Source organism: Copidosoma floridanum, unplaced genomic scaffold, assembly GCF_036245765.1.
Source record: "Copidosoma floridanum isolate Cflo_tuat_1 unplaced genomic scaffold, Cflo_Japanese_pri ptg000019l, whole genome shotgun sequence".
In the NCBI taxonomy this organism is placed as follows: Eukaryota; Metazoa; Arthropoda; class Insecta; order Hymenoptera; family Encyrtidae; genus Copidosoma; species Copidosoma floridanum.
In genome coordinates this window covers 3,323,513-3,345,468 of record NW_028321896.1, presented here as the reverse complement: position 1 = coordinate 3,345,468, position 21,956 = coordinate 3,323,513, and the positions used below count along the sequence as shown (strand labels likewise).

Here is a 21,956-nt window from a genome sequence, read left to right as displayed (position 1 = left end):
GAAACAAAAGAAAAAGTCGAAAATAAAGGAGGGGGAGGGTGAAGAAAAAAAAACGTTACGAGGGAGGATAGAGGCGAGCGAGCAACAAAAAGAGCTTTGCGAACGCGACGCGAATAACAAAGGCAAGCGCGACGGTAAATCACCCCGGTGTCCCCCCCCGCTCCAAAACTCCCAACGCGCGATATGTTTTCCTTTAAAAATTTTCACCGGCCCAGCTTAGCCCCGGAAACGAGTTCGAGGGGCTCTCGAGAGTTTGTCGCCCTCCTATATACGTCCAATGTCCACCCCCGAAAGTACGCATACACACACACACGCACACACACGTGCGCGCTGTACGTGAAACTAGAGTGCACGTACGCAGCGTAGCCCGCAGCGATTATACCCGAGTGGGCTCTGGGGCCCTGCTGTTACCCGGTGATAACAATGATCCCGTATCGAGTGTACAGGTTAACTGCGTGAGCTGTGCTCTCCTGTTTTCATATGTGACGTTTTTGCACGGACATTTCGAGTGAAACGAAAAATCTGAAATCTCGATGGGTGCGTGTAAAAAAATACACCAGAAACTCGAGAGCGAATTCGGTCGTCCAAGTAAACGCGTGTACTATACCTACGCGTAGGGGTAGCAGTTTCTATCAAGAGAAAACAAAGCTCGAAGCAAGTTCCGAAAAGTAAATCCCGGTGGTGCTCCTTCGCGTCCTCCCCGAAAATCGGTGTAATGGAAAGCGGTCGAGAGCGGATCGAGGGAGTGGCTGTAAAAACACGCGCAAAACTATTTAATGGAACATTAACGCGACGGGGTGGCGTTGGCTTTAAAGCCGATCGATCGATTCTCGATGTACCTACCGCAGGCGTGGCAATGCCGGTGTTAATTTATTACGTTCGACCGAGCCCTCTTCCACTTACCACTGCAGCTGAATGGACTTGTCGTTCGATCAACTTTTGTTCCACCCGAGTTTCTCGCAAATGTGTTTGCAACGCGCCGCTGTGTGTATACTGTTGTAGCACGTTCAATGGAACGATTTGTTGGGTAAATATGTTTTTTTTTTTTTTTTTTTTTTTTTTCTTCCTATTCTAGTGTTACATTGCGCTCGAAAACAATTAACGGAAGTATTCAGAGACGGACAGAGCGCCCGTGGGATTCGCAAAAAAAGGAGGAAAGAAAAAACTACGGCTTGTCGTCTTTTATCGGCTATGCGTATGAAATTCCACGAGAGTTTTTCCCGATAGCCACGAGAGAAAGTGTGTACTGTACCCTCCGATGAGAGAGGACACAGCTTCATCCATATTTATCGGCCATCATTTATTCAGCGAGTATTTAATCCCACGAGCGATGACCGTCGAGCTCCTAATCCGATTCGCCCGACTTCTTTGTTCTTTTTTTCCCTCTTCGCCCGAGCTTCTGGAACATTTCCCTGGAGGGGGCGTTACGGGTGGGGAAAAAAATTCAAGAGCATGCAAAATACGCGCGCGACCGGCTTTTAATCCACCGGGCCAATTTCTTTTTTCCCTCCCTCCCTTCCTAGCCGTGAAAAAGTGATGAATTCAATCGCGAAGTTACGTATGTACACGAGAGAGTGTATACGCAAAAGTTACTCCGCGATGCACGAGCCAAAGTCGGTCGTGTGCAGAGGCTTCTTAGCTTCGCGGACAACTTTGCGGATGCGGCAAAGTTTTTGCCTCGACAAGCATACACAGTGCAGCCCTTACCCCATACTCCAAAGTTCCGCTGTTTCCCCGATCTTGGAGTGCGCGACATCAACTAGTTTATCTAACGTTTGTATCGAATTACGCGCTACAAAGCCTAATTGTCGTTGCAACGGTCCCAATGGGGAAAAAAATTCTCGCCCCTAACAAGTTTTTCTGTTTTTCTTTTTTTTTTTTTTTTTTTTTTTTTTTTTTTATCCAGGGGTGAACAAACCCTTGCGACTCTCGGGTACGTAGTTGCCATTGAAATTTCGCCTCGATTGTTTATCGGGGCCAGCTCGGCGCGGCGGGGTAAAAAGAGCAGCGAGAGAAATTGATAACGAAAAGCTTGACAGTCGAAGGCCGAATGCGCACGTGGGCGAGGGAAAACATGGAAATTCAAAGTCGGTTCCGTTCGCTCGGGATATAACATTGAATTCGGAGTGATTGTCGAGCGAGAGGTGGTAGGGAGGATACGCGCCTGAGAATGGAAACGACGAGGCGTGCAAACGAACGCGAATTTTCATTAATCATACAGAAGATCGAAATTAACGCTGCCGGTCGCTGTTACCGCTAACGCGATATTCAGCATATAGCTGCCTTTTGCGGCGACAAGGAATCCTATGCGCGTGTTGGACGGGCAGCGTGCTCGGTACCATGTACGTATGTACGTGTGTGTGTGTACTCTGTGCTGGCGTTGGCAAATTCGCAAAGCGATGGCAATGTCAGAGGACCAAGGGAAGAGGGAGGGTAATTCATTGTACGCGATAGCCGCGGGGGGAGGGGGGGGTTTATCGATGAACGCCCATATGCAAGCACGCTCGCACTGAGTTACCTCAATTCGGGGGAGTAGACGCCTACCGCGGATGCGGTCCTGACTAGCGTAAAACACTCATCAGCTGTACCATAATTACCCCATGCCCCCTCGAATAATTTTGCCCCACACACTGTACCTCCCTATTTTTTTTTTTTTTTTTTTTTTTTTTTTTCGCGTCCTGTCCAAGATACTTTTCAGGCTCAAATTAATCCACGTCACATCCCCAACAGCCGCCTATGATTCGCGCAAATGGCTCTGTCCCTCGTGCGCAGCGTTTGTTTGGAGAAATCGGATACCACGAGAGCTTTTTTCCCCAACAAACTCGACGTTTTCATTACGCAGGGAGATAGAGCCAGTCGTTTTGATCGGATCCTTTTATTCCACCCTGTCCCCTCTTGTTCCACTCTTTTTGGAAAAACCATCTCGATGGGAGGAGATGGGGCGCTCTCGAGAGTTGATGCCAAATTAAAACTTCAGCTGGGTATTTTTGTGTTTCTCCCCGCTGACGTTTCTTGCATTTGAAATTAATAAGCCACCGCTGACGTTTGCTCTGTGACGGCGCGGACGCGCGTTGGTAGATTTTTTTCCGCGTTTAAGATTTTTCGGAGGGGAGGGGGGACTTTGTGCTCAAGCGCTGAAAAAATCATCTCAAAAGCCGTTTGAGTGTACCGGAGCTCTTTTTACCTACTGTACCAAAAATTTTTATAATCACCCCAGGATTAAAGTGAGCGTTTCATTGCAAGCCAGTAGTTAAAATCTTTGTGTACGTATGCGTGTATGTACCGAATATTATGAGCATCAAAACAAATGGAAGCAAACAAAAGATGCAATGAGAGAGATAAAGAGTGCATCGGACGATTAAACACGCGCGGCTATACCGTCTCTCGACGATGTAACATATATACCTCCATGCATGACATATACAATCTACAGCGTCGACGATGTCGGTAGCGATAGCACATGGAAATCTTCCAAGAGCAATTTGCCATTACCGGGTCGATTGAGCCTCAGTGGCAGCGGGGCAGTCAGTCGCGCGTGCACTGCACACTCGCGCGACCATCTCTGAAAAGCACTGTCGTATACGTGTACCTACAGCCACGTTTACTCTACCGCTCTTTCGACCGAGTCATCGGAGTGTCTAGTCATGCGTAAGAATTTGCCCAACCCCTTCTCCCCCCCAATGCCAGTAAACATGCATACGAGCGTTGGTATGCCATTTCGCGTAATCGCCAACATATAGATGGATGGGTGGATAAATGTTTCCGAGTATAGGTACATCCGTGTGTGGGTCAAAGTACGTTTAGGCATATAGAATTACAGTGGCCTTTACTGTAGGACAATAAAATGATAATGCTTTGCTATAGTCATTTGTATTTTATTTATCATTAATTATTTAGCATTAGTTTGATGTTTCCTTCGTAATTATCTAATTTACCGTTTTTGTTTCCTTATTCTCGTAGCCCTTCAGTTTATTGCACTAACGTAGGACTGTTCTATCCACGTTTTCTCAATTACATTTATAAGCACTTACTTGCGTGCTATTACTTATTAATACCTTATTTTATGTATGATGTTAGATAAGTGAAACCTAATACCTTTTTTTGTTTCCTCCGCTGCTCCTTTCTATCTTACAGTGAATGTATCTAATAAATTTATTTTTCCTCGACACTTTATTCCCCTTTTTTTCGCTTACAGTACCTATCAGTATTACCTTAGCCGCTGCCATGAACTTTCTTGGTATATGCAGTCACACTTTCTGTTTTATCATCTTTGCTTTTGACTTGATCCATGTGGGATTAATCCTGTCTGATCTCTTGTACTTTTATAATTTTTATATTTAACTCTGATCGAAGCAAAGAGGTGCCATTCTGCCATTTAACGGATAAAAAAATAGTACAAATTTATACAAAGAATAAAACGCAAAGATAAACATTCGAATAAATAAATGAATGAACAATCCCACAAAAAGTTCCGAGGCATTTTTTTTAACAATTAGAGACAAAAATGTAATTGCAAAACTTTTGCTCCCACCACGGTTATCCGAAATTTGTCAGCGTGGGTTGTTTCGCGAAGACTCATCGCCTACACTCTCCGTCGGCCCCCATACTGCAGCCGGCAGTAGTTGCTACCTGTCAATAAAAAATGCAAGCCACACGTGTCGCCTGTCACTTGTCGAGAACGTGCCCCACGAGTGTGTATATAATACCAGTCCACGGAGCCGTCAGTTATTATTTAGCGAACAACGAGCAAACGAACGTATACCATACCTTTTCCCGTATCGTCGGATCAGCACAGCTGTCGGTTCTCGTTTCATGCGGCCTGGCTCTCGGTGGTAATGCAACCCCACTTCGTCTCATCTCCCGAGAGCTGAGCAAGCTTTTCCTCTATTCTCGGAGCTTTGAGCTTTTTTTCCCCCTTGCCCTCTCTCCCTTCCTTCCTTCTCTCGCTCCCCCCCCCTTTTCCTTGTCTTTGTTGAAGAACCGTGATATGGGGAGAAGCAGCACCAACGGCTGCAGTGCTGGTAGTAGAGAAAGAGGGCTGATGGTTGTGGTGCTCAATTTAATCTCAGAGGAGAGCTGTTTGATTAACTCTAGGATCTCGCTGGTGCCGCTCTTACTCATCTCTCTGTGCTTATCTTGATGCACAACTCCTTACTCATTCCTCTTGTTTTTTTTTTTTTGTTTTTTTTTTTTTTACTTTCTGTCGTTGTTGTTGTTGCTGTGTTTCTTTAAAGAAAGTGCTTGCAGCTACGGGCGGCGGTAATAGCGGTAGTTCTGATAAAAGCTCGGGTCGAGTTCTGCTACAGCGTTTTAATTTCGGTTTATTGCGCTCCACGGTGATATAACTTGCCGGTGGCTCTTGGTACGAGCTGTTTTGCCGAGTCGAGTGGAAAGGGAAAATATTGCATTTTTCCCAGCAAAGGAACTTTAAGCTGCGAAAATTTTTGAACTCTCGCGCTTTGAGTGTGCTCACGCGCTTGTACGGTTTTACAGGTGCTTAAGTGACGCGGTGATTCGTTTGTTTAAGCTTTCTCTGAGATATTATTTATTTTTATCAGTGGAATTTTTGGCGTGAAATGAAACAAGTGTACTACTATACCGCAATAGCCATCTCATGATACATGTTATTGAAGAAACGCTGAGGGGGGAAAGATTTTCTTAAAAAAAAACATCCAAATAGGCTTCCTTTTCGTGACTATTTATTATTTTACACAAAAATCTTGAAAAATGTTATAAAAACGCCACTTTTTAAGGCACATGCTTTGCGTATATCATTGATGCATCTGAACGTTATTTACGCGACCAACTGCTTGCTCACAAATAACTCTCACGCTACGGATCGACTTACAAGGAACGTTTACCCAACAACAACTAAAGCATCCATTGAAATTCACTTTCCACAACGTTTCCATTTGAAAAAAAGGAAAAAAACCAAGCTTCGTCAAGATAAACAAAATTCAAAAGCTCCTCTCTGAACGAGATCGTCTATTTCAAAGGAAACGCACGCTATTACTTCTTATATAGTAAGCCATGGTCGGGGGGGGAGCACCTGCTTCAAAAGTCATAATCCCGGTGAGCTCGAAAACGCATTTGATTACCCGTCTTGGCTGAAAAGCTATTAGCGGCCTTGCAGAAAAAGCCATTTTCCCCTCACCCGAGATATACCCCTGAAAGCGTACAGATGCCAGAGGAGCAGGACTCTTAGTGACGTAGGGCGAGCTTACGGAAGTTATATATTTATCACAGGGAGGCTCCAACAATCATTCGTCCATCACCCATTGGTTACGATATTTTACAGCACAGAAACCGCGTGCACGTGAAAAAGAGGGTATCGGAAAGACATGTGGGCGAAGAACGATACACGATAAACAGAGAGAAAAAGAGAGAGAGGGGAAAAAAAGGGGGATGAAAAATTTCACGTCTACGTACCACTGAGCCAGGTGCCGTTGAAGCTTTTGGTGGATAGCGAGCCGTCGAGCCACTCCTCGAGCGATATGCCGCTCGGGCCCGGAGCCTCGCTCCTCGAGGCGTCCCTGGCACTGGCGCCCGTCAACACGACAGCTGCCGTTAGCGTGACCACGAGCACGAGCAGCACGGCGGTGAGCAGACCGGCCAGCAACAACCGGCGCGTGCTCCAGCCCGCGCTCTTCGTCATCAGCTCCTGGAAAATAAAGTTTTATCATTTATTATTATTATTTTTTTTTTTTCCACCCTTATCGCTCTTTCGGGGAAGCGTGGTTTTTTTTTTTTTTTTTTTTTTTTTTTTTTTTTTTTTTTTTTTTTTTTTTTTATCAGCTATTCCGGGAGATGCATAGTAATGGCGCACACATTGATGGGGCGCGCGGTGGGCGATTGAAGATTAATACTCGCAGTATGAGACGGCCGGTTTCATTGAGCCGCGGAGGGGGTACTTTTATCGCCGTGAATATCTCTTTGTGGGGGGACGAGCTTTGAGCAGCAAATATTTTCAATACCGAGTTACGCACGCTCGATCGGCAGATACGCGTGTTGTGGGCCGATGCGTCACGCACGCATTACGATTAGTTTGACGACGTCATTTTTCATTTTTCGAAATGTTTATCCCAGCTCTTTCACGTCCAAAAGTTATCGGTGTTACTGCGCACGGAGAATATTTATTAAATTTTAAAAATAGCAAAGGAAAAAAAAAAAAGAAGAAGAAAAGTGTAATCTTTGTAATCAAAATCCAAACGCGTCATTCAATCTCGTAAAGTGTAGGGGGCTGTTTTAAATTTTGCAGGCACGAAAGAATTTGACGAGAAAGCATTCAATTGAATCACGCGAAAATCCAATTCATTTGCCCCACAAGCACTTCGTGTTCGGTAGGAGAAAAATAATGCCCTCGAGGGCCTCGGTCGTAAATAACAATAATACCCTCGTGGCTGGCACACTTCCCGACCTCATCGGCCGCGCATCAACACGTCCCGAAATAATAAATATGAAATCTCATCCGCGACGACTCGCGCGCGTCTCCCACACGTGCCCCGGCGTCAAAGTCACATGAGAAATCAGCCGTGCGCTCTTCTTCTCTTATCATTTTCCCCTCCGCGTGTGCACCCATTCCCCCGCACGCCATCGTCTTATCGATTCTTCTCTTTTCATCTAACGCCTCAACCCCGGGACCCAACGCATCTGCGGCTGGCACGTACTCGGCTCTCCTTCACGTCTGATTAACTTTCCACCCTCTCTTTTCCTCCTTTGACGTAATCCTTACTCTCGCTCTCCTTCGCGAAAGACCTTTTTTTATCCCTCCCCTCATCTCCTTCATTTTTTTCCACCCCCCCCCCTCACCCCGATACAATCGATGCATACCGACGGCTCGGTAAAACAAACGAGAGCCAGGAGAGTTTTATAAAATAGCAATACCGACGCTACAAAATTTGAAGAAATTTTCTCGAAATTGTAGTTGATTGTTTCATTTTACCGAGCCGTCGGTGTATCCGTGCTACTCCTGTGAGTTACTGGCTCTCTTTTGGACGGAAATTCAAGCTGACGTTATAATTCGGACGAAGCAACTTCGCGTGTTATTGTTAATCGTCGGAAACAAATTGAACGAGGGGGAAGAGATGGCCGGGGTCGTGATGAAAACTGCTCATCTAATTGACAGCTCTAATTCACCCCCGGTGATTCGAATTGCATTGAAATAATTCCATTAGTCGATGTTCCCATCGCGGAGATAGAGTCCAATCTACCTTGTCGTTGGTACAACAAAATATGTGACGATGGTATAGCCATTTGTTGACAATATCGAAAGAGTTTACCAATCGATAAATGTACCAATAAAATAATTATAATAACCCATCGGCATAGTTCTCTGGACAATTAACGAGTTGGCGCTTTGTTGAACAAATTGATTAGCAAACATCGTCAATGCCCCGAAAACAACGGCTCCAAAATCAAGGAGGCAGTCGTCCAATATACATTAAAAGCTCCGCTGTATTTATTCGGAAACGGGGCGTCTGTGACTTTTCCATTGGCAGTAGGAGGCGGATTACCCCCTCGCGACACCTGTTTCATTTATTTTACGTTCGGCCTCTCTGGCGCGGCGCGATCGATGCCTCGCGCACTACAAACCTAAGACTGTGTGCCCGTCCGAGCGAGCGAGGGGCCGACGGATAGAGCCGCTCGTGATTGCGCGTATAAAAATAAAGGTAATAACGCCTCCTCCGTACAGGCGGCGGCGCTCCGGCACAGCCGAGTGAAAGGGGACCAATCGAGAGTATGAGTTTATCGAGAATTGGATTTCAACTACGTCCGGAAAAATAACAGTTGTCCAGGGGCGAGCGTGCAATCGGTGTGACTTGTACTGCGCAGTGGCGGGAAAAAGTAAAAGAGGCAAAGAGGAAAAGATCGAAAGGGGATGAGGAGATGTCAAGTCTCGGGAAAGTTGAACTCTTCATTTGTATGTGTGTGTGTGTGTGTTTTTTTTCTCGATGGAAATTTAATTTTACCCTGGACGTCTGCTGCGATGTACGGGTTGTCCTCCTTGTAAGAACCGCGTGGTTGGGGGAGGAGACGAGGAAAACATGCAGCGGATGATTAGTAATTGAATTCCGGTCGGTGCTAGGTGGAGGAGAAATTAAGCACCTGTGCTTTTTACTGCATGGGAGATACATAGAATCGTACAAAATAACCATTCGTTCCTACTTTTTTTACTCGGGGTGTTGCGTACAATGCACTTTTGATGGCTGGAGTCGATTTTGCCGAAACACCCGTGTCGGATGAGCGAGGTGGGTGAAATTGGGTATTAAAAGTGATGGGCGTACGCGGGAATGGCAATCGTCACGATAAATTGATACGCTCGAATTTTCCTGTCACTGCCCAGCTTTGGGAATATTCGTGCTGTCTATACATTAGGGAAATTTCATTTTTTGGCGAGGAAATAAAAAATTATTAAATCGTTTCATCTCACGTGCAGAATTTGCCAATATTTAAAATACTAGTCTTCTTGTTTACGATTATATTTTTAAAATCGTGTCGTGGATCAGTCTTTGAGTATTTAATTTTATTTGCAATGAAATTATAATTCAACCATCAATCTCGATTGGCTGACACAATAATTAGTATGACATTTAAAATCGACAAAAGTAAAGGATACAACGTTTATTTTTAAAACCCACGGTACCGACAGTTTTGAAATTTATACTTTCGAAAAATCCCCAAAAAAATTCCACAGAATTGCATCTCGTGAAATTCTTCTGGTTTTCTTTTTGAAAACTTTTCCTGTTTCCAATCACAATTCAAAACAGTTTAATCTCCCGAATCGAGGATCGAAAGTGTTAACTGCATAGTCGGCCAATTCAATCTCTACGCCTTTTCTGTTCTCAAGCTATCGCTTTCTCTCTGAATTTTTTATTAAAGCAACTACTTATAACGGACACGTGCAACCTCCGTAAACCAAAATCGAAGTTAAAGTTTCTATCTCCACGTGCGTGGCAATAACAACGAGAATTAACAGTCGTTGAGACACGGTGGCGGCTGCCGCGCCTATCGCGTCGATTATTCGGATACCGATTTATATAAATCCCGAGCGCAGGGGTGGCGTTAATCTTACGGAAGTTTCCAAAGGCCAAGTATGTACCTAGAGAGCTAGAGATAGAGAGAGGAGGCCTTCTGGGACCCACTAAGGCTTTTCCCCGAGCGTCACACATACGCCCCGCAAGCTCTCCCCTGGCGCCCGCTCGCAAGCACACACGTGCGTGGCAAAGCTTTCTCTGGACTTCAGCCGGAGCTCTTGAAACACGCGAAATCGCTCGTCCGGTCCTATAACTCCCACTGCCACCGCTTTCAGTTCACACGGTGGGGGGAGCTTGCAAGCTCGAATGGTAATGCTGACTAATTTACAACGCTCGAGCGAAACTTTGCGCGAAACGAGAAAAATGGGAACAGAAGACTTTCAGCCGAATTAACCTTCCCGTATGCCAGGTACCCCCTCCAACTTTTTTTTTACTTTTACTGTCTGCTGAATAAATTAATGAGCGCTCTGGAAACGTGGTTGGGGGGTGGCGAGAGGACACACCAAGTGACCCCTGTATTGATGATGGACTGTACGGGAGTTTAGCACGAGTTTTTTTTTTTTTTTTTCTCGCTACCACCAGTAGGAGTAGCGGTGAAAGAGGATTACTGACAGTGACGTTATTAGGTTTCAGGCTGGTTTATTGAATTTCTTTTTCTTTCTTTTCTTTACTCTTTAGATTTGATAAATTATTGGTACGAGTTGAAGCTCGTTATCCATCTTAACGACTAATTGAAAATTGTAAATTGTTTTCATCGAGACCTCACAGAAAGATGTTTTTGTTTGCCTACATCAGTCACATTACCATCCAGATATTGGGATGTGGTCGTCCATAGTGATGTAGCTCCTTTGATAGTATGATAAATCACACTTTATACAACGTATATTAACTTTTGTCGAGCCATTGGATTATAAAAGCCCACGTGTACGTGCAATTATGCAGCTCGTATAATCTTGAGCTACAAGTAAACATTTAGGAATTCCTGCAGAACCATTGGAGTGGAGGAAAGTATGGCGTTTGTTCTTGAAGCTACGTTGTACTAAGACGCGTGGCTTAAGCGAAAGATACTTCGAGTCACTGGCACTCCGAGATTGAATGTATACGTACAACGTGAGATTGTTTCCGAATAATTAGAGCGCATTGAGTTTGCTGTGTGCTGTTGTGAGCATTACACGGTCTAAATTTCATGGCATGAAATTGATTGTAGGGGAAAAGCAAACAAATTAAAGAAGGAGCGATAAAATGTTCATTCAGTCGTAATGAAAGTCGGCGCTGAAAAAAATCGAATGACGAAAAAAAAAAAAAAAAAATGCGTCACCGCTGCAAGTACAAAAGCATATACGTATACGATAGAGCAGATGGTCCTCCGCGAGCGCAAGCAAAATATCGTTCGCGATGAAAAAAGACCGACGGAAAATAAATGCGCCAGAGCTGGCGGTGGTTGGAGCGGTGAGGGTTGAACGGCGGCGCAGCTGGCAGCAAATGCACTGTGCGGCTTTCCACTCGGGAGAACCGAAATTGTGGGCTGGACAGTAGTACCAGCAGTATAGCTTTGACCCTCGGAAGCTATGCCGAGTGGAAAGGCGCAGCGGACGGGCAGTTTGCGAGGTGACCTTTTTATTTTGCGCGAAATTGCTCATTACAGCGCGAAAAGTTAAATGAGCGGCAACTACGCAACCTGGTGAGAAAAGTAAACTGCGGATGTGAAGGAGCGAGAGTGTGCCCCTCCGCTACCGTTGAAAAATGGTCCGCGCTCTTTCTTCTTCAGTAGCTTGATAAAGAGCAGATTACTACAGCGCTACTCCGGCTATTATGAAATTTTTTCGTCCCTCCACCTTTTTCCGGAGTTCCATCTGCGAATATTGTTTCCCCCTCTCCCCTTGCTCTCCTTGTCCGTGTGATTATAGTATACTGTACTGGTGGCGGGAGATTTTACTCGAGAAACTTAAAGAGATGCGTAAAGGTGGAATCGAGTTGAGTTGTGGTTTATTGCCTTGAACGTGATTTGAAAGTAATTTTCCATCTTTCACGTTCGAGGTGATCTGTTATCAATTTCTTTTATTTCCGAGCTAAGAAGTTAAGAAGATATTCTTAAAATGTAAGCTGATTATATTTTAAATCCTTTTTCTCGAGGACGCAATCAGAGGATGGTGGGGAGCCATCATGGGAAATACAATTTTAGATTAATATTTGCAAAAAAATGATCACCACGATAAACCATTTCAAGCTGACATTTTTCGAAATGAACCTAATGACGACATTCCTCGAACAATTTGTATTTGTATACTTGACAACTTTTTCTGACTCTTTTCAAAACAAAGAACGTCTAAAAAGTAAGTGCGTTTTATTATTATTATAATTTTTTTTTTTTTACTTGCCAATCAGTATGAAAAAAAACCACAGACGTCGTGATAAAATTTCATTTTTAAATTAAACGTATCAAGTGCTTAAAGTCTAATACTTCACTACTTGGATAAAGTATATACAAGAGAAGTGAAAATATTGGATATTTTCTGCGGAATCTTTTGGATTGTAAAATTTTAAATTTAAACATGAAGCGAAAGCTACTTATGAAATTTCAACTTAACAGTATTTACATCTACATTCGTACATGTGCGTAGTGTATGACGGTTCAACTTTGTACCCTCCCAAAACTACCAAAAATCTCTCTGCAAATACACTGGAGCCCAAAAAACTCGCAACCTTCAAAATGTACATCAAAGTTCATGCGAGCGAGCAAAGGCCCTTTCGCAACGATTAACCAACCTCAAAATCTCGCCTAACTCGCGCTCTCAAATTTCCAAGTCGCTGCTGAATCTCCCGTTATCTCTGATAAGCGCAAGCGCAAAATTTTCCCCCTAAAGCAAAAGCCACAACTCGCGCTCGCGCTTTCGGTCGTAAGTAAACAAGTTTATTTAATTTTGTTAAAGAGCATGGCTCTGGGAGAGTATACTCGCGTGACGCGTTATCTCGCGCCGTCGCTCTGCCACGTCTCCTCGTCCCTCCCGTTTTAAAGGCGAGCGCCGAAACTAAAGGGAGCCCAGGCACTTCTTGCAACTTTTAATCGACGACCGCGCCCTCGGTGCATAAAGCACTGCCAGCGTATTTTTTCTCAACTGACGGGGAAGGAGGGGGTGGTGTGGAAAGTGAAGACGAGAGGGCCTTCTTATTCACACCTTAATCCAACTGGCCGGGATTTGCTGGTACGGCGCTCGACCCGCGGGGAATCGCTGGAAGAAAGCGAGTCAAGTTTGCCACTCGACGAGGATTAGAGTGTCGACGCGCAAGCAAGGAAAGAAAAAAAAAAAAAAAAAAAGTCCTCGTCTTCCTTAGCGAGACGACGACACTGCTCGCGTATTTCGTAGGCTGCCACGGAAAATGAATTGCAAAGCTAGCAACCGTAACTGCTAGTCTCCGTATTTACCGCAATAACGCCGTAATTAACTTGGATTATGCGCCGACGCCGCCGTTCCTTCTGCAGCCTCTCCCCCAACCCCCACTGTCTTCTCGCCTCGTGAAAATACCGAGAAGGTCTTACTTTGTCTGTTTTTTTTTTTTTTTTTTTTTTTTTTTTTGCTGTGTATATACGTGGGTACATTTCTCTTTCTCTCTCCCCGTTCTTTCGTCGCTCCTGCAACTACCACGAGCGAAATCTTCTTTTTAATTCCTTCCTCCGCCTCTTTCCTCCGTGTAAGCTTCGTCGTTTCGTTTTGTCCTGTCCTGCTTTTGCAGCTCGCCGAATAAATGCCGAGCCATTTGCGAGTTTCTTTCTTTTCCCTTCCTACCCACCCCCTCTCCCGTCGTTTTGCTCTTCCGTATATACGAAGGACTTAACGGGAAAAGATACAGTTACCGCTCCGCAGAATTTGATCTTTCTCATTCCCCGCTCGCTTCTACGTACACTCAGCTGAAGAGATTTTGCCTCACGAAGTATCATCGGCAGTAATCATTTTTAACAACCAGCCTGGAGAAACAAAAAGCTGGAAGTGAAATCGATATAACAAGCTGCCCTTTTAACAACCTTACTGTCGGTCTGATGGACCTTACCAAAATCTGCAGAGCATATACATAATACCGTTCTCATCGCGACTCCACAACTCACGTTTAACTCACTAGCTGTCAATCGCGAAAAACGCCGCGTTACGCAAACAAGTACTTTTTGCGCGCTATCGCCGTATAAATCCAACCGATTAAATTATCGGGTACGGCGCCGAAGAGAAAAAAAAAGCTTCGAGCTCGAACATCCGTGAAAGGGCATAAATGGAATTACTTATACTCCAGTATCAGATGGTGAAGTTTTAAAGAGCGCTTCGGCCCCGCTTCATCGGTACTACATTGCGATATTCCATGTTCGTAGAAAAAAAAGCTGTGGAGGAAAAAATAATCATCCCATGCTAGATTATTTTCATAAACTGCAATTACACGCAGTTTAACGACGAAATAAAATTCGTCGATGCGGTGCGCACACGCGTGCAAGCTATCTTTCCAGTTTCCAGTGGTAGCTCATAGCCGGGGAGGAGAATAAAAAGTTCTTTAGTGCAGCTTGCCTCATTCATCTCTTGGATGCACTACAAATTCTTTCCACCCGCCTGTGTCGCTCTCTTTTATTGTCCCCTCTCTCGTTTGCCGTAACGAGTATTGCAAATTCAAAAGGACCGCCGGCACTGCCGTGCCGCTGGCACGCGTTGCACTCCATGTATATGGCCAGACTCTCAGCTCATCAAACATGCTCTCTTTCCCTCTCTTTTTGCCCCCCAGTCTTTCTCTTTGCCTTTCTGTAACTTGCGCACACTATACAAGTGCGTACGCTAGAGAAAGAGAAAGGCTCTATTATCAGCGAGAACGGGTGCCAAGAGTGAAATTCAACCGGGCGTGCGAGCGTGCTCTTTCTTTTCACCTTTTTTTTTCGTTTGAATTTCATTGCACATAGCCACGATGGTTCAAATGTACGTATTATTTAAAAAATGATCCATCTGGTATGCTGTTTATCGTAAACCATTTCGAGATGTTGGATATAAAAGGTGGGGAGTCCCACTTTTGAGGCAAGTGCTGAGCATCGAGATAATCATTACGTACGTATTTTTTGCAGCTTTTAACTGTTAAATGTTGCAACTACTATCTCAGGTTTACCGCACTATACTTTGTTTTCCTCAATTATTTTGTCTCGCACGTCTTGTTAATGACGGTAGAAATATTGAATGAAAAATTGGGGCGTCTGCCCAAACTCGAATATTTTTACTGAATCTATTGCAGGCACAGTGTACTATACTTGTTTTTTTAAAAAGTTTTTTTGTCTCATACGTATATGTAATAGTAGTGAGAATATTAAATTGAAAATTGGGGCGTCTGACAGAGTCGAATATTTCTACTGAATGTATCATTATTGGGAAATTTAGGGCGTATGACCAAACTCGAATATTTTTACTGAATCTATTACCTTGAGTGCAATGCACTACATTTGCTTTTTTCTAAATTTGTTAATCTCGTACGTCTTCCAATAATGTTACTGGAAATATTTAATGAGAAATTTTCACGTCTGACCAAACTCGAATGTTTCTACTGAATCCATTATCACAAGTGCCGTGCACCCCACATCTTTTTTTTTAAATTATTTTTATGTCGTACGCCTTTTTAATGACAGTGGGAAAACTAAAGTAAAGTTGGGATGTCTGACCATTCTCGTATATTTCTACTGAATTTATTATCACAGGTGTAGTGCACTACACGTATTTTTTTTTTTTTTGTCTCATACGTCCTTTTAATGACAGTGGGAATACTGAAAGAGAAATTGGGCGTGTGATCAAACTTGAATAATTCTACTGAATTTTTTATCACTGGCACAGAGCACTATACTTGTTTTTTCTAAATTATTTTGTCTTGTACGTCTGTTTAATATTAGTAAGAATATTAAATAAAAAATTAGGGCGTCTTACCAAGTCAAATATTTCTACTGAATTTGTAGTCACAGGTACAATGCACTACACCTACTTATTTCTAAATTTTTTTGTCTCGTACGTCTGTTAAATAATAGTGGGAATATTGAATGAAAAATTGGGGCGTCTGACCAAGTCGAAAATTTCTACTGAATGAATTATCACAGGTAAAATTAGGGTGTATGACCAAACTCGAATATTTTTACTGAATCTATTACCTTGAGTGCAATGCACTACACTTGCTTTTTTCTAGATTTTTTAAGTCTCGAACGTCTTCTAATAGTTTTAGTGGGAATATTTAATGAGAAATTAGTGTGTCTGACCAAACTCGAATGTTTCTACTTGATTCATCACCACAGGTACAGTGCACTACACGTGTTTTTACTTAATTTTTTTGTCTCGTATGACTGTTTAATGATAGCGGGAGTATTGAAAGAATTGTTAGGGCGTCTGATTAACTCGAATGTATTTCAAGTAACCTTATTAGAGTACTCTAGCCAGACAAACGTCTTTGACTTTAAAATCAGTTCTGAGCCACCTTGACACGGTCTATAAAAATTTTTAATTTTATAACGACTTACTTTTATCCATACAAAAACTCCTAATACCATTTTTAAAAAAAGAGAAAAAATCTAATCTAATAACATTTAATGAAAAAAAAAGCTTCACAGTATCAATAGTACAGTTGCTGTTTCGTGAAATTAGCCACGCGGAAATTGGGAAAAAATGACGTTATAAAAACAGCGCAGCCCGTGTGTACATATATTGTCGGTCACGGAGTATCAATGAAAAGACACGTAAAACTTTTTTCATCAAAAAGTATTAGCGAACCGTTCCGGATCAAGTAGAGTAATATGAAGCTATCGTGAACGAAAGAGAGAGAGAGAGAGAGAGAGAGAGAGTAAACTGAAGCGAGGGAGAAAAAAAATAATAAAGAAAAGAGGAGAAAGAGAGATCTGAACCGGCTATTTAAACATTGCCGTCGAGGGAGAAGAGCTTTCTGCCCAGTGAAGCGCACTCAGAATCAAAGCAAAGTGAAAAAAGGGATCAGTGGGATGATAGAGCTAGATCATTGGATGGGGCAAACGCAGGGGAGAGTAAAAAAACATACCTATCGCACACACACGTACGCGGGAAACATAAAAGAGGAAAAAGCTCATATGAGTGTTTTGGGTTGGCTTTTATACCGAATTTTATTAAAGAAAAATCCTGCTTGTTTATACGACAAACATACAATTTCGGAGCTTCGAGTATATTGTGAATCTACAGGGTATACACACATATCTTTCGCTTCGCTTCACTTCGGTCACAGGTACATCCCTTCCTTTTTTTCCTCTCTATTCTCGCAAAGTATATATAATCTTCCGAATATACTGGAACACACTTCGTTTCGCGCCAACGATTCCCGAAGTTATATAACTCAAGGCATGAGCCAAGGACAAAGTAAAATGAGGAGAGAATCGATCCTCATAAGTGCCGGGATCTCTTGTGCTTCTTTTTTGTCCCTTCTTTCTTTTGCCCAACCCTAAATCCAGCCGCTAAAATCGCGTTTTCCACATAAGCTGACGCTGAAAGGAGTAGGTAGTACCGAACCGCAGTGAAGGGCATGTCTTTCTTCTATCGACGAGCGCGCTCGTACTCAGGTATTATATCGATTTTGATTCTCCCTTTGAGTCGTTCGGTATTTTTCAGTCCGCCTACTTCATTTTCGCTCGGTTGCGTCGATCTATGTGTGTGTGTAAGTGTGTGTGTGTGTGTGTGTGTGTGTGTGTGTGTGTGTGTGCGTGTGCATGCCTTTATGCGTTTCAAAGCGAAATAGGGAAGATAGGGGAGTAAGCATGGAATGGAAGCGCACTGAGAAAGGTAAAACCTTAAACGAATGTTTCGAGATTTTCACGAATATTTGCACATTCACAAGGACACTTTGTTTTCGTTTTGTAGTATTATGATTGATGAAAACGTATCGTTCTTTACAGTGTTGAAAAATATAATAGTAACGCTATAAATCTCCTTCCTGCTCGAGGTGACTTTATTATTCTCGCGAGAGATAGAAAGAATTTCGTAGATTCTATACACACAAGCACAGTCATCGATTCGCTACGCAGGAAATAAAAATCTCGATTTCTGGAATCTCTTCCATTTTTAGATTTTATACTTCACGTGTAACGAACCGATGTCAGTACTCACTGTACGTTTTTGTACTCTGCCATTAGTTGCTTCGAGTCGGAAACTTGTACTTCAGTCGCATGTAGTTATTGTTTCAACATTTCAATGGATAACGATTTGAAGCAAAGTTTTTGGGAGTAAAGTGTGTGTTGCAAAAAAAAACTTTCCCTCGAGTTTGTACAGTTGCTCTGGAACAAACCACCTTTGTGATTGTATGTATTTAACCATACTAATTGAAAACACGACTCTGTGACTTTGTAAACTAAAGGTAGCATATATATTTTCTGTAACTTTATGTACATGCTCATTGTTGGGAAATTTCCGAAAACATGAATGCGTACCAAAGTTTTTATTGCTCTCACAGAAACTGTATTATTAGAAAGGAAACTTAATTCGTTGTTGTGTCAACCGGGTGTATATTTAATATATGGTTTCATCAAGTGAAGTAATATTTTGAGGTACATTATTTTTAAAACTAACATTTTGGGGCACAGCTGTAATAAAAAAAAAAAAATACCGTCAATCTACTTTTGTCCATTTTTTTTCTACAACTGTTTTTTTGCAATTAACTTTACTCCAACAAATTGTAAGAAATTTTTTTTAGAAATAAAATAAAGTGCAAGAAGAAAACATATATTTACTTTTTTGTACGTTCCAAAAAATGGCTAGCTCTAAAAGAGCAAGCATTTTAAAATCAAAAGTTTGAGGATTACAAGATTTTCAAAAATTTTTCCCAACTACTGGTAATAACTTTTGACGCCAACCATCCTTTCGGAGGTTGAAAAAAAGAATCCAGACTTATTTCCAGAACTTGAGTTTTTGTTTTAAACGACTTCGTACGACCTTATAGAGAAAAGTTACGATAAAAAAAACCGAAGGAGAATCGAAAAGTTTGATAATTTTAAACTTTGTGATTCTATATGGCCCACATAAAATAGTGCATGTTTTAGCAGTCACTAGAAAATTTATCAAAACGCTGTATTCAATTTCAACTTCCCGTCTCACGTATCTTTAATGTATTGTTGACTGAAAATAACTTTTGGAACCCGAACTATTTCCGAATTAACACTCGACGGTGCACATGATTCGTTGCAAAGTTTGTCCAAAACGTTTTAGCATATCAAAGTCGCTCATCAAGGCATTCCCTATCGTACGAGCCATCAGCAATGGAGCTTTTCATCATATTGTTCTGAGGTAATGTATATATTTAACAACAAGAACTCGCCGGAATAGCAAAATAGCTCCATCGAGCCATTCCGCTAAGTAGTACAACGACGCTCGGGGTTTTCATATTTCCCACTCTATACGCGTTCATTCGTACATATACTCTCTCTCTCTCTCTCTCTTCCTCTAGCTATTTGTCTAACTGAAATGCAAACTTGCACTCGTAGGGTATATGGCCCCAATTGTCGGGGATTTTATTTATCGTAGCATAACTTATTAATAGAGTGTGATTTATCAAATTTTGGTTTTTTACAGCTTATAGTCATTGAATCGATTTATTTGTAAAAACACGCTTGATAATAATACTCACCACATTTACATCGTTAGATAGCAACCTGAGACCCTCGATTACAGAGACAGGATTCATATTATTTGGAAACATTTTTTACTCAATTCAAGTATCAACGAGATGCCAAATTCATACAATATACTATAATCACACTTTTTGTAAAAAGTAATCCTAATTTTATAAAAAATCGACAATTTAACATATAGATAGTATACTTCTGCTCGTTCTATGGACTTCCACGTCATCAATTCCTCCACGTACGCTTCTCAATCACCCATTATTGGAGAAAAGCACAAAACAAATAGCATTTCATCTTTCAGAGCTGCGTACCAGTGCTGGCTAATAGCACCAATAACCAATCATAATGAAGCGAACCAGTTATTATTTCACGTTATTACCCGCAGAAATAAAAATCTCTTTGCTTTCGGCAATTAATCAGAATAAAGCATCGCGAGTCCGAATACAAAACAAATTCCACCCCCTCGCAACTTTCTTCGGTCTGCTTAATTGATTGGCAAGACAAATGGACGTTCATTTGCCGGTAAAACACTCTTAGAAATACTGTTCCGAAGAAAAAAAATCCCCCGTCTGACTAGATGATAAAAATCACGGCAGTACTCCTCGAAATGACAGGCATAAGTCTTCCTCCCCCGCACCCTTTTATTTCACACGCAAACTCCGCCAGGCAGCTATAACTCCTTATTTTCAATTTTTCCCCATCTTCTTCCCTTCGCTACAAACGATGGCTATATTCAATCTCTAAAATAGTTTCACCAAAAAAAAAAAAAAAAAAAAAAAAAAAAAAAAAAAAAAAAAAAAAAAACAAGGGAGAGAGAGAGAGAAAAAAGTGATACACGAGGGGGTAGGGGGCTAAAACGCAGAAGCGTTTGCTACCGAGTCGGCGCTTTGTATCTGCGACGAGAATCGGATTGAACGCCTGCAGGCATCAGCGTAGTAGGCCACGCGTCGCGTGACGAAATCTCTCTGCGGGCAAAAAAGAAAAATGAAGAAATGATGCGAGGATTGTCGGGCTTTGTTGTCCCTCTCTTCCCTCGGCCTGTGTCCTGCTTCCACCCTTTCACGCTTGGCTTATCGACCCTCCTCCCCGTCCCCTCTCACTACGGAGTACGGGGACTAGGCAGATTCAACAAATGGACGGGGAAAAAAAGGATGACTGAGAGAACGGCGTTGTGCGTGTCATTGTATGTTTGTCGGAGGGTCGAAGGGTGGCATTGAACGGGGTCAACGGGCTAAAAGATACACGCTGACTCTATTCTAATATCGGCGCTCGTGAGGTGTGATTTTTTTGTGTGAAAAATTTATAGCATTATTGAAGAAAAAAATTGGGTTTGTAAAGAGGGTTCCCACGAGTTACTACAGCACTTCTCAATATCTATTGACGCTAAAAATGTATACATTTCCCTTCAAGGGGAGAATACAAGCCTCTTTTATCGAAGAAATCGATTTAGCCTTTGGGATTCATTGAAACGTAAAATTTAGCGCTTTGGTACAAGACGATGAGGGTATAAACAGGTGGAATTTGATCTACTCACGGATGAAACTTTCACAGGAATGCCGAGGAAAAGGAATTGAAGGATTAATTATTTTTACTCTCCCAACTGGATGTTCTGCTCAGTGGATATTTTTTTAATAACGCAGCCCTTTTATCAACACATAGACTCGAGCTCGAAAAAACATGCTCTGATGGCAAAGTGTTTCATCAAAGCTGATAAACTGTAACAGCGCAACTCGTTCAATTGGTTCATTTTTTTTTTTTTTTGTGCGCGTAATAGCATTAAATATTCAAGCCATTAAAAAAATACATCATCACCCTTGCGGTTGTCAAGTGTAAAATTAATAAAATTTCTCTCGTGCAGGCAGTCGAGCGAGAGGGAGTACTCGTCTTCACCTTTCAAAGTACGAAATTAAAACTGGGGGCACCTCGTACCTCGACGTTCACCGCGTTACATCTCATTTCCCGTATTTTTGTTTATCCTCGACCGTTTGGTGAATCGGACGCAGTAGGAGAACGTTTTCGTTTACGGCTATCGATCAGTGATGTACATATTTTATCGGCTCATCGCGAAACAACATCTGCCCTTTGCCTTTACGCTGAATCCAGGCGTGTTATTGAATTTTTCGGGCCCTTGTGCAATTCATCAGAGCAATGTTAATGAGCATTCGATAAACAACTAAGGCCACGGGGATTGAAACTCTTGATAAATTATAAAACTATTGTCGATACAACAACAATGCATTCGCAAAAATAACAAATTCAACTCGGTGTACTCTTGTAACAGTGCGTTATTG

General features: G+C 42.4%; 1 protein-coding gene across 3 annotated transcripts in view; it reads right to left on the bottom strand.

The window, feature by feature from the left end:
• The window catches only part of LOC106636987 (dipeptidyl peptidase 4 omega), a 211,792-nt gene that overhangs the window by 75,697 nt on the left and 114,139 nt on the right, over window positions 1-21,956 (bottom strand). For all 3 annotated transcript variants that reach the window (XM_089592866.1, XM_014349597.3, XM_014349595.2), the window contains exon 2: window positions 6,430-6,661. In XM_089592866.1, coding sequence (XP_089448992.1) covers window positions 6,430-6,655 — 226 coding nt within the window. In that variant the 5' untranslated portion in view covers window positions 6,656-6,661. The remainder of the gene's footprint in view (window positions 1-6,429; window positions 6,662-21,956) is intronic.